At 42.6% G+C, this 18,423-nt stretch overlaps 1 protein-coding gene across 5 annotated transcripts; it reads right to left on the reverse strand.

Moving 5' to 3' along the window:
- Positions 1-255: 255 nt before the first annotated feature.
- eif4ba (eukaryotic translation initiation factor 4Ba) lies at positions 256-16,947 on the reverse strand. Of its 5 annotated transcripts, none has more exons than XM_071894495.2 (15): positions 16,910-16,947; positions 14,549-14,689; positions 11,862-12,067; positions 8,892-9,008; positions 8,528-8,582; positions 8,139-8,285; positions 6,827-6,985; positions 6,349-6,510; positions 5,892-6,159; positions 5,496-5,584; positions 4,900-5,152; positions 4,629-4,666; positions 3,637-3,766; positions 1,722-1,794; positions 256-1,401 (listed from the first exon to the last, which is right to left on the reverse strand). In XM_071894495.2, exons 1-15 carry the CDS (start codon positions 16,920-16,922, stop codon positions 1,324-1,326), a joined length of 1,929 nt encoding a protein of 642 aa, XP_071750596.1. In that variant the 5' UTR covers positions 16,923-16,947; the 3' UTR covers positions 256-1,323. The 5 variants fall into 5 exon arrangements, with proteins under 5 accessions (XP_071750596.1, XP_071750595.1, XP_071750597.1 ...); XM_071894494.2 differs by having other exon boundaries at positions 6,343-6,510; XM_071894496.2 differs by lacking the exon at positions 3,637-3,766 and having other exon boundaries at positions 6,343-6,510.
- Positions 16,948-18,423: the final 1,476 nt, after the last annotated feature.

Below are 18,423 nucleotides of genomic sequence, written 5' to 3' on the forward strand. Positions count from 1 at the left end.
ACAGCACACAGGGATCACTGAGTAAATTGGCAGTTATTCACGAGATAGACTAGTGTATAATGTACTCAGGTGAATTCCTGCAGGATGTTGAAACAATACAGCAAAAGAGTGGCATGTTGTAGTATAAGCCCTATGAAAAATGTCTAAACATAACTCCATTAAGCAAAAATAAGCCACATAATGTGCTTTTGCCGTTAGGTTTTTTAACCCTTGGCCTGGAGCCACCCAATAACACATAGATATACAATGACCACATACATTATGAATGTACATAACGACCCCAATTTATTGCAAATTGGAAGACAAGTTAATGTAATCTCATAGTAATCCTCACACCCTCCCATAGGCAACTCTACACCTTCCCCAAAAGTTTAGCTTTCCCACCTCATTGTAACAGCTGTGGTGAATATTAGGTGACTGGAAACGAGACCATATGACCCTTTAATTGATATCATTTCATCAGCAGGTGTAGAAACATTGGAACATGTGCACCATGATTGGGGATAATAGTGATGGCACTGGATTGATTCTCTGGGTGAGAATCCTGCGGTGGCGGCAAACATTTCTTTCAGAGTCTTGATATGCAAGTCACTCCTGTGTTACACAGTCCTGTGTAACTGTCTGAATCCTATAGCTCAGAACAAATTCAATCATCAGAAAACCAACAATTTGTTGAATGATGGATACATGTTTGACAAATATTTTGTAAATTAATAGCCACTTTCAACATTCATGATTGTTAGCGATGGAAGACAACTCTACCAATTTGCATGAATAAATTAGCCAAGAAATCAATTACAAATCATTTCATAATATTAAATTATTCACTAATGTATAAAAAGGGCTTATAATGAATAGGAGTTATGCAGTGGAACTGAATTATGCAAGTCAATGAGTCTAATAAGTTTGATAAAAATAAAAAAAGAACTTCCATTTAGTAAGCTACAACTTCTGTAGCTAACTTTACCGCACCTGTGATCCACAAATATACAAATTCATTTTTTCCCCACTTTTTCCATTTATTTATTACAATTAATTCAATTTTATCCATCTTTTTTCCATGTGTCAGCTACTCCTTTTTCCATTTAAAACAAGTCCAGTATGTGACTATTCTTTTAGAAACTGAAAAGTCCTGAAGGTGGGGAAGGGGAGAAAGGATGGGTGGTTTTCTGGGGGATAGGTTTGAAGGAGGAAAGGAGGGAGGAGTGATGCCCTCCCAGGAGCCTATTCCAGGTGAGGAGATTTTTTCTTATTTTATGTGATTTTTTCTTCGTTCACCATTTTTTCCTCTTCTCGCAGGTCTTCTCTCATTATTTTCTCTCTTTATTCAACGTCCTCGACGTCATCTCCTTGCTCTCCGTCCATTAGCAAAGCGGCGTATTTACTGGCTGAGCTGAACTTCTAAAAAAAGACAGAGCATAAAAGAGAAGAGGAGAATCAATACAGCAGCTTAAGATGCTAAAAGCAAACATAGTATATGCAAGAGGAAAGATGAAACCATGAGGAGCTTTACAGGACTGAAGCCAACGCGAATTGACATTTGGGGGAAAGGGTTTTCCCAATTGAAGATGGGCTGTTTTTCCAATACAAAACTAAATGTTTTGGACAACTACATCGGTACAGGGGAGGCTCTGTGCTTCAGCAAAAGACTGTACTGAAGAATTATACTGTGGAGGGGTGAGGGTGAGTCAGACATTGACGTCACCGAGTCCAGGACTTACAGGGGTTGGAGTTTCTTCGAATTTCTTTGGCTCTGGTGGGGGTCTTGAGTCTCGGTCTCTTCTGTTGTCCTTTCTACAATCAGAATGGACACAGAGGTTAAACTTTACTGGCTAGGCTGAGCACTAGGAGCTTGAAGCTTGCAGCTTGCTGTGAGTGCACAAACACCAACACAGATCAAAGAAAAGCACCAACTGGACCCAAAAAACTATGCCGTTATATTTGGATTTTTACCAATTCTCAAAACAAACAGGACAGAAACAAAAGCACTATAAATTTTCACCCCTCCATAATCTGTAAATGAACATCTACACGTTGGTCAACACCTTAATCTAGGAACCTAGACCCTAGATTAACTAGAACTATCAACACACAAATCTGAATTAACATAACAAATCCTCAAAAACGCTCAACTCAAAGCATAACCCTAAAGACTTCTCTTATCAATTCCTTATTTTTCCAGACAACAGAAACCACAGGCCACACACAACAAAAACTAAGTCTTTTACTTCATACTTCTGTTTCTTACCATCAAGACAACAGTGCCATAACTTCACCAACGATTAAGATTAGAGCCCATGTTCTAACCAGGGTGGAAAATTAACACCCACCACACGCCAAATGTGGGTGAATTTGTGGCTGGTAAATAAACCCGTTATGAAGCTCCCACAGTGACACACTACCCTCTGTTTGCGTCCAAAATATGCCTTTATTTATTTCCCATGGACACTCCCAGGCACCACACTTGCAACTTTGTTTCAAAACAAACTGTTTTGAAATGACATCTCGTTATCTAGGAAAATATTAAACAGGGCAGCCTTACCGCCCACCAAGTCAGGTTAACTAGTCTACCTGAGACTAGGTAAGACTGTCCGACTGGAAGCAGTGGGGCAACATGTAGTTGGAGTTAAGAGGCCAGCACATACAGATAATAAGAGAGGTGGTGCGTTGCAGCAAGCGAATGAGGAGACATTGGGGCTAAAGAACAAAATGCGATATTTCAATGAAGTGGTGACATGACGAGCAAGGCAAGACTGTAATAACATTCAAAGCAGTTAAGTGCTGCTCTCTGTGCTGTCTTGAACGAGTTTATTTTACATTTAAGCAGCATCTTTTTGTCATGCTTTAAGTGTTGCATCATTGTCAACTTACTTCAATAAAAACAAAAAACTATAGCCTATAACATGTGGCTTATGTTTTGTTTTTTTAGTCATATTTAGCCATCAACAATTATTTTAAAAAGTGGCTGGTAAAGATGTGAGTGGCTGATAGAATTTAGGAATCTACCAGACACAGTGGCTAGTGGATCAAAAGGTTAATTTCCCACCCTGATTCTAACTATTGAATCAGTCTTAAAGGAAAAATCCACCTTTGGATACTCCAACACTCATACATCACCAATCTGTGATGTTCAACGCATTCCAAGAGTAATTCTGTGATGAAGTGTTCCCCATTACCCCCCCAACTGGTGCTAGCTGTTGTTGCCAGTGGAGAAAAAGTGAGAGTTGCGCCCCTTGCGCAAATGCCTTGCATGATGGATGATTGAGTCTCGATGGAGAAATTGGTCTCTCTGCCTCTTCTGCGATGGATTTCTCCCTATGTAACTGTTGAACGTTGGTTCAAAATGGCGGCTCTAGAAAGAAGCTCTTTGATTCTGAGGGACTGAGACCAAAATCTGACATTTACTGTTGATGTTTTAGAAGAATTTACTTCCCCTATTAAACTCCATTGCAGCGTCGCCGTCTACGTTTGGCCAATTATCCACGAAAAGAGAAAAATACACCACCAAACAACAAAATGGACCCAGAAATGCAAGGTGCATCACCTTTGGCTGTTTTCCAAGTGTTAAAGTGTTTTAGGGTGGATTTTTCCTTTAAGTCTTGCTAATGTGGAGTTTGCTAGCTTTGGTTGGCTGACCTGTCTGCCTCCCTTCGCCGGTCTTTGTTGGGCCCCTCTCCTCGGCCCCGCCCCGCTGCAGGCCCCGCAGCCCCCCCTCGCCCCCTTTGGGCGCCCCGGTCCCGACGCAGACCATCAGCCTTGTTCTCATCTGTAAGGAGAGGCCAGACAGTTGAGGAAGAGGAGGTTGGTGGACTTTCTACAGTAGACTACACTCACACCACACTGGAGCATACAAAAGCCACTGGGTTGGATTCAAGAAGCCTTAGTTACTGATGCAGGGTCAAATGCGTGGTTCACACTTTCTTGAATGCGACGTGGAATCCAGTTTCCCTCAGTGGCTGCGGAGTCTGCTGCCCAATATCTTCATATTTGGACAAAAAAGAAATTTCATTGGGAAAAAAGTTGAAATAAAAAAACCTGAACGAAGGCCTTGTTCTCGTTCAGCAGGCAGATTTAGTGAGCAGGTTTCTGCCTGTATCGCCACTCCTAATAGATCTATCGAACAAGTCCAGGGTTAACAAGCAGACCCTGTGTACCTTGTGGACCATGGCTCCTACCATGAGGGCTGCCCATTCCTACGTTGACTTTATCTCCTTGACAAATGCACACATTCAGAAAACATGTACTCAAGTTGAAGAGGGAACTTTAAATTTAAAGATTCAAATCTGTCTCCATTGTCTCATATTTTGTCATTGCATCAGCAAGGAGTTTTTTGGTTGCATGAAGGCCTAGCTTCTTCAACTTTTTAAACAGTGCAATAAAAATTGTACCATTTCCCTAGAAATAAGAGCAAAGGGAAACTGTGTAAAAGGTTCAGCCTAATCCACAATCTTAAGGGTACAAGAACGTGGAAATTATGGAAGGTACTATGACATGGGGGTTGGAGGGAGAACACAAGACTAATTTGTGAGTCCCACTCAGAGATGATACGGCTTAATTGGTCAGCACTGAGGTTCGGTTAGGGAAAAATCCCCATCGTAGCGTGCACACCACTCATTAGTGGACCTTACCTTTTCCAGATCCTTTTTCATCCGCAGAACTTGAGGAGCTAAAGAGAAAGAAAGAACAGTCAGAGAAAACACAAAACCTAAAAATGTCAGCTAGGATCACAAGCTAATGGTGGTTACATTTTGTATGAGCAGAGAAGTGTCTGTTCAACCATCTGTGCTTAAAAAGCACTTGTTTCTCCCTCAAGAAAATCCTGAAATAGAATGAAAATGGCTACTTCTGAACAGCATTTTCCTGACATGACTACCCGACACATCTGAGTTGTGTTCTGACCTGAGCTTGGGGGGCGTTGTGCCACTCGGGGAGACTGGGGGACGGCCATCCCCCTCGCTGGAGCCTGCACTGACCGCACTGCGCTTGGCCCAGGCATTCTCCTTGGGAGGGGGCGCAGGCATCACCTTCAGCGGCTCCTTGGAGGAGCTGGTAGAGGGGGGCCGCGGGGAGGAGCCAGGGGATGAGGGCTCATCTTCCCTCCCACTGAACACTTCGTTCTCCACTGAGCGCTCGCTCTCTCGACGGCGTGAGACTGGTGGAGGACAAGAGGAGGACGTTGTTTAAGTAAGGTAGTAGTGAGAAGAAATGGCTAAAAACAGACTAAATATGGTTGCCTGTACACAGTAAAATGGGTTATGAAAAAGCACCATCTTTCTTATTCCATTAATATCTCAATGTTTTGCTTCAACACCAACATTTCTCTGTCTTCTTTTATTTCTCAATCGTGTATAACTTTTTATACCATTGCTATTATAGTCCATTTTATTCAAGCTCTTTGCTAAATTTCTCTGTTAGGTACCTTGAATTACATTACATTAGATCATTAAATAAAATGATCTATAGAAATAAAGACTGATTAAATGCAGATATCTCACCTCTTCCAGAAGTGCTTCCTTGCTGTGATGACTCACTTCCTGTACGAGATCGCTCAGTATGGGATTCCTCAGTCCGCCAGCTTGGGTCCCTGAAAACAGAAGAGAAAAGGTTACCAAAGTCTTCCCTGAAATATATTCTACTCATTGAAAGGATTAACTGTAACAGGATTGACTGCAACCAACTCCTCTGAGAACATGGAATATAAAGTTCATAATTTTATTTTGATTATCATTTCATTATATAAAATAACCCAAATTGGATTGCTTCCACCTAGATCAAAAATGTCTTCATGGCCCATCATGTCATTGGGCTTGACAATTTTAAATCAACATGCTGCCATATCTACCTGCTTTATAAACAGTGTAACAACTAAATGTTAGCAGTCAACCTCTCACCTGTCTCTGTCTCGGGGCTTTCGCTCGGGGCCTCGGTTCTTGTCCTCCTCCAGCTGCCTCTGCAGCCTCTCCTGCTCTTTCTTCAGCCTCTCCTCCACCTCCCGCTCCTTGGCCGCTGTGTCAACTGGCTTAGCCCCGCCAAAGATGGACGAGGCCCTGCTGCCAGAGCTGGGGGCGGGTGCTGGGGCACCGCCACCACCCCCACCCTGCTCCTCCTCCTTGGGCACGCTGCGAGGCTTCAGGTTCAACTTGGGCCTCTGCAGGGGAGCTGGAGAGAGAACAGAAGAAGATAAGGTCAATATGGTGTGGTTATGGTATACTCTCCTCTTCAAACTGTGAATTCAGGCAATTTATTGTGTGAAACTATCAAAACAAGAATATCAGACAAGAATTCATCAAGACATCATAAACAATATTGAAAGATGGGAGTATTTTATAGATTTCACTTTACCCTCACCTCTCTCCTCGCGCCTCTCATCCCGTCTCTCGAACCGGTCTTCACGCTCGCCATAGCGATCCCGGTCTCCATAACGGTCATTGCTACTCCGATTGTCGTCATAGTCGCGGCGGAAGCCACTGCCAAAGGCACGACGACCCCCACCACTGCGAGAGTCGAAACCTGGGAGATGGCAGGGAGGACAGGAGAGACACAAAGACAATGAGGAACAGATGAAACCAGAATAGGTAAGATATTGGAAACTTGAAATGCAGCCACCAGCCCCAATCCTAATCAAGGTTCAGGTGTGCAGCAGGGCAATCAGGCTGGGGGTGTGCTGTTGTGCCGCGTGCAATTGACAGAAACCAGTTGTTATTCTGTCATGTAATCCAATAACATTTTTAGATTTTGAGATCGGGAAGCCTAGCTATCTGTGACAAAGCCAGATGGATCTAAATCCCTCATGTCATCCACCCAACATGGGGCCCAAACAACTCACCTCCCCTGTCATAGTCTCTGCGGTCCCTGTCGTCATAGCGATCCCTGCGATCCCTGTCATCATAGCGATCCCGGAAGCGGTCTCTTCCTCCGTCATTGCGGTCATTGTCCCGCCGGGGCCCATCTCTATAACGGTCTGACTCGTAGCGGTCTCGAGATCCTGCAGGCATCATAAGAGAACAATCATCAATACACCAGAACCAACCACACGTGCTACTGCACCGGATCAAGAGTCCAAGAAGTCCTTCACCAAGAGCCTAGGTACTTTGTAAACTTTATCCTGTTTCACATGATAAGCAGGAGTTTCAAAATATTAACTTGTCACCATATCACCATGATATATTAGACATTACCATTTATGCCAATGAGGTCATTAATTAAGCTAATTAATGCATTATTTGCAAATATTTCTATGTCAACACACTTGTCTTCACATAACACAATGGCGATATGAATATGAACTCCATTAAGCATTAAGGAGTTACAGTGGTTTTAAGAAAATCAGTTTTTCCTCATTAATATGCTAATTTATGCAGCAAGGGGCTCCAAAATCTCATCAATCATCTACACTATAGGGGGAACGTGTGGTGCCAGTATGAAGTCTCTATCTTGTATTGTTCTTGAGTTATTATCTTCACAAGAACGTGTCTATACACAGACAGCCCCATGATGACATAATGTCCCGCATACCAAGTACCATGGTGGCGGAAAACAAAACCATTCAGATTTGCTTACATGCCATACATACAACTTGCAAATGTGTTGGTAGACCCCAATTTATGAAATCTAAAGCAACAAAAGCAGAAATAAACTAAATTGAAGCAATGCACCCATTTTTGCTGTCAGCACAAGGAATAAAATATTTTAGATAAACAATACATAATTATCACTTTTGGACATGTAAAATGTTATGGCAGGCATAGCAAAGGTTGCCCAAGATACTTGTCAATTTTTTGTGGGTGACATTGCAATATTAAGTGTTTGAGTTCATGTTTTACAGCTGAGAAGTTAGTTTGGCAAAAAATATGAGCATTATCATGAGTTTGAAGCCAAATCGGAGGAAAAAACATTCCATCTTGCTCAGACAGTTTCCAACAAGTTTGATGGTTACTCTGACCTTACAAACTGTTCCAACCAAAATTTGCATAGGATGTGAATGTATCATTGGTCTTTTCCTAAATCGATCAGGACTGACATCATTGGGACTAAGAAATAGGTGCCATCTATCCAAAACCACTACTGAGAACCATCCTGGGATCATATGCAAATCAACTATGGATGATAAAGCATAAACAAAGCTAGGTGTGACTCACTCTCTCCGAAGGCATCATCTCTCTTGGGAGGTCCATCATCAGCGTCTGCACTGGGCCGGGCCCGCCAGTCGCTGTCTGTCTTGTCGGGACCCATGTCCGCCATGCGTCCACCCCTGTCTCGGCCGCCCATAGGTCCATTGTCTCTCTCTGAGGTGTGCAGAAGAGAGGTTAGGTTTTGTTTGTTACAGTGTGTATTAGCCTAATTATGGGGACGTAAAAGAAAGACTGCTGTTTGTTCAATTGCTTGAGAGGCAGACATGAGAGTTTGTTTGGGGTACTTGTTAATCTACTGCCCCCCCCAAAAAAAAATAAAAAATACCAAAAAAAGGCCAGTTATTGTTGGTCAGATGTGATGCCTTCCCTATACGTTTTGAATAGTAGTAACGTACCCTTGTCATTAGACTGGTCTGCAATATCCACACGGATCCTTCGGTTTCCCAGGTTCTGCAGGCACAAACAAGTAGAGGGAGCAAATATGAATAGTCATTCTCCAGTATAATTCACTCATTTTAAACCATATGACACCACATTTTCATTTATTTACATATAGCAGCAAGCCGTTTGACTGTGCTACCATGTAATTTCTATTGCATTTATATTTCTATATCTATCTTTAAGCAATGAAGCCCTGTAGCAAATCCTAACATGATTTATTGTGTAATAAAACTATGGTGCAAATCTTAAATTAATTAATTCAGGTCTAGTTACGTTATGCAAAAAACACAAAACCAGGTTCTCGTTGCTTCCTCTCACCTCCTCGTTGAGACTAAGGGCCCTCAGGAGGGAATCCACGTCATCAAACTCAGCATAGCCAAAGCCCTTCAGCCTCTCTGGGTTACTCGGCTCCCGGGGCAGACGCACTGCACTGATCTGGAGACGAAAAAAGTGACACAACAACTTATGAAATGGGGACAGGACTGATCTGAGATCAGCCAAACATGACTCCCTCCGTCCTAATGTAGCAGCGTACATTTCACCCTAAAAGGAGGAGAAAATAGCATAGTATGCATACAAGTGGAGAATAGGGAAGAAATTGGTAGTGATGAAAGAATGAAGGGAATAAGGGAATGAAGAAACACGGTGGAGAGAATTTCTATTAAACTTGGAAAAAGGTCCATCGCTACCATGATGTCCAGTGACTGGGACTGTGTCTCACAGAGCAACAATTATCTTAGCGCTAAAATGCTGTTGGGAAACTCTTGTCATTCAAAATTTGAATCCTAGATCTATCAGTCAAGTTAAGTCAAATTTATTTATAAAGCATCAATAAAGAGAAAAAAGTGCTCCAATGGGTACTACTCACAAAAGTGATGGTGCTCTTCGGTTGGGGAAAAAACGACATATTCAAGAAAGGTACCAAGGCAATTCTTTGTGACAAATTATTTAAAAGCCTTTATTCACTGGCTAGTCCATTTTGGGACATTTAAAAGATATTTATAAAGCGCTTTTAACAAAACAGGCTCATTGTTAGGTGCTTTAGGGAGTAGGGCTGCACGATATGTGACCCGCTCTATAATTTTCAGTCGGAAGTCGCAACGGCGCATTTGTGGATAAACGTGATTTTATGAGAAAAGATCGATTTTTGGCTGTTTTGGGGTTTCATCAGATTTTAATAAAATAAAGCCTTGGCTTTCATTCTGTGTAAAGATTATTGTGAAATTCAAACGCGAAATATAGTTTTGAAGCTTATAAAGGTAGGGTGACAAGCAGAACTACTAGCTTAATTTGTCAACAAAGCTCGCATTCCTCATGTTGCCAGGTTCGCAGTTTTCAATGTAACGTTACTTGGCAATGTTATAAATGCTGTAGGACTTAAAACACTGTTTATAAAGTTTGTCAGGGTTGTATTGTGGAGTTTTGTTATTGGTTTGTTATTTTGGACTAGTTTCGTTGATCATTGGGCTGTTTATGGGTTGGGTTTAATTGGCACTGGGAGGGTTTTGTCGCTAAGAACCTGGCAACACTTCTCCCCGTCCCTCTCTCCCTTACTATGTGTCCATGCATATCTGCTTGAGTGTGTGTGTGTGTGTGTGTGTGTGTGTGTGTGTGCGTGTCTGTGTACGTATGGGCACTCAAGACTGCAAATGTAATGTTAGTATGTTATGTTATGTTTGAATGATTTCTTTATTTGAATAAATGTCTCAGAATTGACTTCAAACTTTGAGGCCCTTTTTCTCAAAAACATCGTTTGGAAACAGTCAAGACATCAAGGGGTGCATCTCACTCAATCTTTGGAGTACAAAGATAATTTTGATATCACCAGAAAGCTTAAATTCTCCTCTTTCCAACAGTGTATTAAACTCAAAATGCTTTGAGGGGTCAATGTGACTGAAAATGATAGAGCAGGTCACATATATCGTTTCAGCATCGTCATTGCGATGTGCGTATGCGCAATAGTCACATCGCAGGACGTGCGATGTCAAGTAAGGCAAATTAACTCAAACACGTCATGCTACAACTTTTTTGCTGCTTGATACAAAAGGAAAACTCGCACGGTTCTCATTTTCCATGACTAATCTACAAGAGAAGTCTGTCTGATATAACATAATTTACTCCGATTTAAGGGTTTGTTATAAGAGTAGCGTATGTTACCTTTCCAGCTGTCGCGGCTCCGAACCGTAGTTGGGAAGCCTCTGGTGTTGTGCTAGCCTATTTTAGCTTAGCCTGGCTCGTAGCTGGTAACAAGCTTTTTACTAAGAGTCCGGACCAACTCTGCAGTGGAGAACTGGCACTTTATTTCGGTACAGCAGCGAACATAATGCACGGCCTCTCGGTGACGTTCTAAGCTCTTTTCCCGCTAACTATGCTAACTTTACTCACTTAGCATCCTGCAACTCACTCTGGCTACGGCTAAAGCTAAAAACACACTCACTTCCTACTACGTCACCCGCGCAGGTTACCCACAAGGCCACCTTCTTAAAGGGTCAAGGCTTGATAGAGCTATTCAAGTCATTTGGTGAAAATTCCTGTATTTTTTCATATTGTAATATATATTGCAGAAAAAAAAAATATTGCAATGTCAGTTTTTTCCAATATCGTGCAGCCCTATTAGGGAGCGACAAAGAACATAAACAGATAAAAACAGAGCAAATGCATCACAATTTTTAAGATATGAGGTCAGAGGTTGCATGTGTGTGTTTATGTGTATGATTTTGTGTGCGTGTATAAAAGTATATGAGAGTACTGGGCAAAATAACAGTATATGAGAGCACTGGGCGATCTGCAGGAAAAGTAAATGACAAACTAGCAAGAGGAACTCAATAGCCCCTGAAAAACAGGGAAGGCATGATCAAGCATAAAGCCCCGGCAATGTTTTAGCACACTGCCAAACAGGCTGAGCAACATTATGCCCTCCTTAAGCTTCCTTCTATAGATTTAGGGAAATCGTGAACCAGGGTGACCTGTGTGGCCTGTTCTTATCACTCAACTGCTCCTCCAGTGTGTAAACTAGTCCCAAGGGCAATGTGTCAGTGGGGACCAAAACACTTCACACAGTAAGAAAACATTCACATTACGGACGACAGGCAACTTGACTAGATTTTCAGATAAGTGCACTGATCAAAGTTCCTGTTGAGAGCAATAGTTTGAAACAGTCAGCTGGGTTTCACTTTCAGAGGCGCTTTGGTGGTGCCTTACAAAACAGTGAGGTGTGGCAGCTCCAAGTGCTATGAATACAGGTATTATATCCTCTACGCTGCATATTTATGTGTTTGTGACACTTACGGCCAAGCCACGGAAGAAGTCTTTGATGGAGTCCTCGGTGACATCATAGGGCAGGTTGCCCAGGAAGGCCGTGTAAGGTGGGCTGCGGGGCAGTCGGGACCGGTCGATATTGGGCTCACGGGCCGAGCGCGGCGCCGTGGGCAGGATGGAGCGGTCAATGGGCGGTGCCCGGTATGTATCCTCCTCCGTATGCCAGGAAGTGGAGACTGGGGAGATGGGGAGATGAGAGGAGGGAGAGTTTTAAACAATTACTCCTAATCTCCAAAATTTACCACTTACTTCATTAACAACAGCTGTTCATTTTTCCTTTGATGCTTGCCCCTTGAATTAAAATTCAAGTCCTCATTTCCTGCTTTCTGAGACTTGCAGATAAGCAAATGGCAACAATTCTACAGAGGGCAACATGGAGCAATGCAAATTTTGCAACAGTGAATCTTTTTGAATAAACATATATTCAAAAACACATATACTAACACTCACATACACACAACACTAATAATGTTAAGCTACAGCCAATGTCCAACCTCTGTGAAAAAATGACTCAGTACAAGTAACACTGACCCCAAAATGGATAACCTTTCATTTGCCTTAAATGTCCTAATAGTTCAGCAGACTTAACTTATTTAAGTGTATTGAAGAAAGTGTATTTAGCTTTCTACATGGGTTCCTGCTCTGCCTGACCTTTGTAATAATGCTGTAGGCTATACCTTGACAAGACTTGACAGAAAGACCAAGATGGTACTTCCAAAAAATGCTTGTTCCACGATGAGTTCCATGCACATTGGCTTAATCAGCTACACAAAACACTGCCGTGGCATGGATTAACTAAGAATTAATGTTTCCTTGACCATGAGAGAATCTGAGGGTGAAAACCACCACGGGATCCCCAGTTTATGACTACAGCAGAATTTCTTTAAACCAGTGGTTTTTTTCTTCTTCTTAGGATTTCAGGGTTTTGGGGGCATACAACGGCCAATTATTTTCGGTTAGGGATTTCTCTTTTCTGGCTTTTGTGTGTTCTTGATCACATCTGTCTACAACATATTCTGAATGGGTTGAATGAAGGTCAGAAACTGCATGAGAACAACTCAATAGACAAATCAGTGTTTCCCACAGAATTTTGTCATTAGTAATTTTGTTATTGATTAATGCATATATTTATGTTGTGGAGTTATATTTTCCTAAAAATTCGCTCTTGCTCTACTATTACCATGCTACCTCTGATGTTGGTTGTTTCTCATCATCTCCTGTTTTGTTTAAGTAAAGGGTGTAAACATACAGCAAAAAATAGGGTGTAAGCATGCAGCTAAAAATATTGGTTGAGTCGCATGAATGTTGGGATACATTCACGTTGCATTTTCACTCATACTGCGATTTGATAGAGTTCTACAAAGGATGGGTTGGGAGAATTCATTAGTTCACTGCAGTGACGGAGCTGCTGCTGAGGAACTGATGACAGAAGTCCAGAGGACCCCGGCGCTATTTACAAAGACCATCGCCTCTAAAAATGTTGAAAAGAAACGTGACATACCGGTCGGAATCGGAAGAGCTCTTGGGATTAGCGGTATGGCAGTTTACTGACCTGGAAGCTAGTTAACTCGCTAACTTTTGCTAGCTAAACAAAATAGCACCATGTCTTGGCCAACCTGACGACAAATGCGCTGTTATCCTATGGTTTTATAATATGACCGGGTGGTAACAACATGTGTCTCCAGTAGCCTGTTGAAACCTTTTTAGCCACGGTGAAGTTACAGGTGTTTCTCTCAACATGGGCTACAAGGGACTTTACTCTTTGATCCACAGTAGACATGGTGTGCAGAGTCTCCTACTGGTAAAGAAATGAATAGCTTCACTTAGTGGCCATTAGTACAATTAGCTCTCATATAAACAAAGCACAATAATTTAATGAAAGCTCCATATAAGAGCATTATTGATTCTGCTGGCTCCTCTATCTTTTGCGGCAATTCATGAACCCAAATCCATCGGCTCTGTCGTTATTTATTTAGAGAGCGAGTAAAATAAAAGCACGTTGATAAAGCTCCATTGTTTTCTCCGAATATTTGGCACCAATATCGTTGTAGTGTGAAAGCTTGAGCAACAGCATATCATTATAGTTTATAGTTATCTTTATAGTTGTCACTCTTTGTGTGAATGGGCCTGCTACAAATGCGTTCCAGGTCGTGGCTTGTGCTTCGTTGAGAGACATCTGCAGTATCACGTAGTGTGTGTGCGTGCGCGCGTATGCACGTGTTTGAGTCTCATTTCGCACATATTGGGATGAGGGTGTGTTTAGCAGCACCTGCCAAAGCAGGGGGGGAGGGACAGCCCCTTGAGAGGAGACTGAGTTTTATGAAGGCAAAGACCGCAAAAACAATAGTAAAACTACTAATAACAACGGCAACATTTTCTTTCTCAGCGACGTGAAACTGTGGCGGCAGAAATTAATTAATGTATTAAACTGTGGCGGTGTGCCACAGTTTAATACATTAATGGGAAACCCTGCAAACATTAAACCCTGACCTCAAAACACAAATTTGAGTACTAGTACTACCAATTTATCAGCATTCTCAGAGAGAGAGAGAGAGAGAGAGAGAGAGAGAGAGAGAGAGAGAACATGATGATATTCATTTTACCATCCCTAATCCAAGACATGGATTTTTGTGTGTGTGTGTATTTGGTGTGCTCACCATCTCCGTCCAGGTCGTCGGTCTCATCTGCCCAGCTGGTGGACTTGGGCGGGTAGCTAGGGGCCGGGGCGTTGCCTCCACTGTCCTCAGCCAGAAAGTCAGTCAGGGTAAGGGTCTTCCCCTTCTTATTCTTCTTCTTAGCTGGAGGGAGGCCAGACACACACACACACACACGGAAGACCACAGGTCAGTTAAGCATATGTCTGTCGGGTAAAAAAAAAAAAAAAAGTCCTCAATGCCTTGATCTTCACCTCCATCCTTTCTTTAATACAAGACTATGAGGCATTAGAACCATTTAAAAACTTAGAAAACATTGCTTAAATTGATGAATTGAACCCACTTGTTTGCAAACTAGAAATGGTAAAAAAACAAAAAACAAACAAACAAACAGTGAGCTTGGGAATAGTAGCAGATGTCATGAATGGACATCCCTTGTGTAAGCGGTTGATGTTTACAGGACATTTTGGGAGTCAAACTACAAGCCAGTGACAGTCGATGTGTCTTCATTGGCTTAGATTTGAACCCAGCTATAAACTTGGCTGATCTTGAACATTACAAGATCACAAGAGTATATTGTGTACAGATAAGTCCTGGTAAAGTAGTGACATGTTGCACCACTGAAAGACACCACAACAATCCCCATTCTTTGACTACACCAACACGTCAAGTGTCTGGGTTTTGAAAAGGCCTGTGCATGCCTCCACTTGTGCGGACAGCTGCATGGAGATGCAGTGTGGACAAACACTCCATTTGCAGTGTTGCGGTGAGCTGTGGTCCATCCAGGCCAGATAAGGAGACTGCAATGTGCCAGCCATGATAAGGAAAACACTGTCTTACTTTCCTATTGGAGGATTCCTGGTCCAACATGTGGTCAAAGCCGGACAGGCCCTAGATCTGCCCTGCACCCATTGATCCACTCCACACAGGGAGTGGTCTGCCTGTGCAACTGCCACTGTGCAGCAGGTCAAAAACCACGCGAATCACTAAACACTTGGGCCTATTGCCTCTGCTTGCCCATCTCAAGAGACACAGATGTAACCACTGCAACATGTTCAAACATTCAAGTTGCATGTTGACTGCGTGTGTGAGGAATTTACCTTGCAGTCAGAATTCATAACATTCAAATTGCATAACATTCATAATAACGCCTGTTTGAATAAACAGTTAATAGCTGCTTATGGGGGCTTCAAACGGCTCGTCTCATAGAGCAGGTTTGGTTTGTTTTGGTCTGGTCCGAGGCGGAAAGGGAGCGACAAAGCTGGCTGCAAGCTTATTGTGAAAATCCCAGCTGTCAGGACATTCTTTTCACACACACACACAAAACCTACACACACAAAGCCTACACACGGTCTGTTTACAACTCCTGCCCGGTAGATAATGCAAACTCACTGTTTACAATTACCAGGCACGGTGGTCCTGACGACTTGTGCTCTCCAACACCAACACATAATACACTACTTGTTGGTAGCGCTCTCGGCCCTTCATGGCAGTATGACATTAGCAAGCTAAGGAGCTGCGTAACTTTTGGCTGTGTTGACTTTGGCTAACGCTAGAATAGCAAAGCAGCTGTCAACCCATTACAGTAGGCTAAACATACCGGTTACTGGCTTCCTAGCTAAGTAGCTCGCTATTGTCTTTATGCGGGCTTAGTCAGCAAAGGACTGCTGACGGGGGAAGTATCCCTGCTTAGCAGGCTAGGTTTTAGGGCCTAGTGCTCGTCGCTGCGCCAGAACCCAAATGCGCCATCACCGGAGCAGGACTTAGCTAGCCGGACGGCTCAAAGTTGTGTTAGCTGCCAGGGGGGTTTAGGATGCGACCCGCACAGCGGCCCCATTTCGCCAAACACCGATATTAGGGACCCGAGCTGCACACGTGGGGAATTCCTCGGGAAGCCCGGACTCTTCGGCCCAACCCCTCCTCCAAGAAACGCGCTTGCGCCCGGTGCTTATCTGAGCGCCACGGCGAGCTGTAGCTGCGGACACAATGTGGTAGCTCTGCCCGCAGTTGGCAACACTTCATAACATGGCATACAATGTCCAATATACAAAGAGCTGTAAAAAATAAAAGCGACAACTACAAACATCCCAATAATTGTTTTCTTACTGAAGGACCCAACGTGATGTCTAGGCAAAAATATTCAGATTGTGCAAGTCGCTGCCTCGCTCATATCCCTTGCTCCGGCCGCTGCGTCTTTACCGGGCCAAAACAACCAACAGACCTATTTATACACGCGGGACAGCGACACAGATTAACACGACGAGGCTTTAACATTTCCCAAACTCTATGTGTTAAGTTGTATCGAAGTAATACACCCTAAATTCCCCACAACCGACCCAGATCGTTCACCCACATAAACCTCACCTGACGCCGCCATGTTGGAGAGCGAGTTCGTACTAGGTTCCCGGATGAAGGCGTCAGAGGTTTATTATCGGGAGCGCGCTTCGTCGTTGACGAGCCTGTCTTCCCTTCTGACCCTTGCAGCCCAGTGATTTGCCTCTTGTTTACCTGCATCTCTGCACCAATGAGGGAAATTAGTTTTTCACTGCATTTCTGTCATTATTTATTTATCAATGAAGTAGCTGGAAACTGTCATGCTAGTCACTTCATTTCTTTATTATTATTCTAAATGTTGGAGTCTTACCACTTCTACAAGGACATTCTGTCTGAACTTTAAATGTTCAGGTACTTCAGGGATATGATTTTTTTTTTAATGCGCTTTACACTTTTTAATGTATTTATTTTTTATTCTTAATTTTCCCCACACAAATTAATGGATGGAAGAATCTGTTGGAAAAATTGTAAACACTTTTAACTTTTTCAAATGCAGCTCAACTTTTTCACCTTTAACCAACTTTTTATTATATTAAAAACTCTCAAATGCAATTTAACCATATAGTTTGTTTTCTTCAAGAAACAAAATTTAGCCCCTTGGTAGTCCCATTTTAAAATGAAGTTAATTAATCTATTATTAAGTTGCAAAGAAGTTTGAAGGAAGTAAACATTCTTCTCCTTCCACGAGAAAATGTGAGTGCAAAGATTTGTGTACGTATACGTAGGCATAAATGGATCACCAACAGCTTATAAATAGCTTATTCCATATATGATAATACATTAATATTGAATGTTTCCTTGCACTGAAATGCAATGCCATAACAATGAAGTGCACGTACCACATATTGAGCATTAGTTTTGATACTTAACTACATACCATCATTAAGCCTATTTTTGTTCCCCACAAAGAAATTGGGGGAGGGACTATGGATTGGCCCCGCGGTCCTTCTATGCATTAGTCCGTCCATCTGTCTGACCCACGCAATATCTTGGACGCCACTGATCAGATTTTGGCGAAACTTCAGGGAATGATGCCTGTCATGCTCCATTTTAGTAGCCTACACTGATTGGCCGAAGGAGGATGCCACAACATTTGTTTAATTGTCTGTAGGCAAGATTTCGGACGCCGCTGATCGGTCTCATTGCTCCATTCTGAAAATTGCACTTGTTGGCCTAAGGGGGGCGCTATCTGCTACAATGTTTATTTATTGGACCTTTGCCAAATGAATGATGCATCTCACCACTGCATTCTCACATTTTCAAAATTACACCGGGGCTCTACATTATTTGTTCGCTCATATGTGTCACGTGCCCACTGATCCGATTTTGACAAAACTTGGGGAAATTATGCATCTCACCGATACACTGATTGGACCAAGGGGGAACTACAATTACAGCTCAAAACAAGGTGGCATATTTGTTACAGATTGGCCCAGACAGGGACTTCATGTTAACTGTTGCCATGTTATCATATGCATCCTGGAATTTTGATTGGAGGACATTTGTTTTTCAGCACTACTCCACCATGGTATTACTTTTGCTCT

The sequence above is a fragment of the Centroberyx gerrardi genome, chromosome 5 (assembly GCF_048128805.1).
Source record: "Centroberyx gerrardi isolate f3 chromosome 5, fCenGer3.hap1.cur.20231027, whole genome shotgun sequence".
NCBI lineage: Eukaryota > Metazoa > Chordata > Actinopteri > Beryciformes > Berycidae > Centroberyx > Centroberyx gerrardi.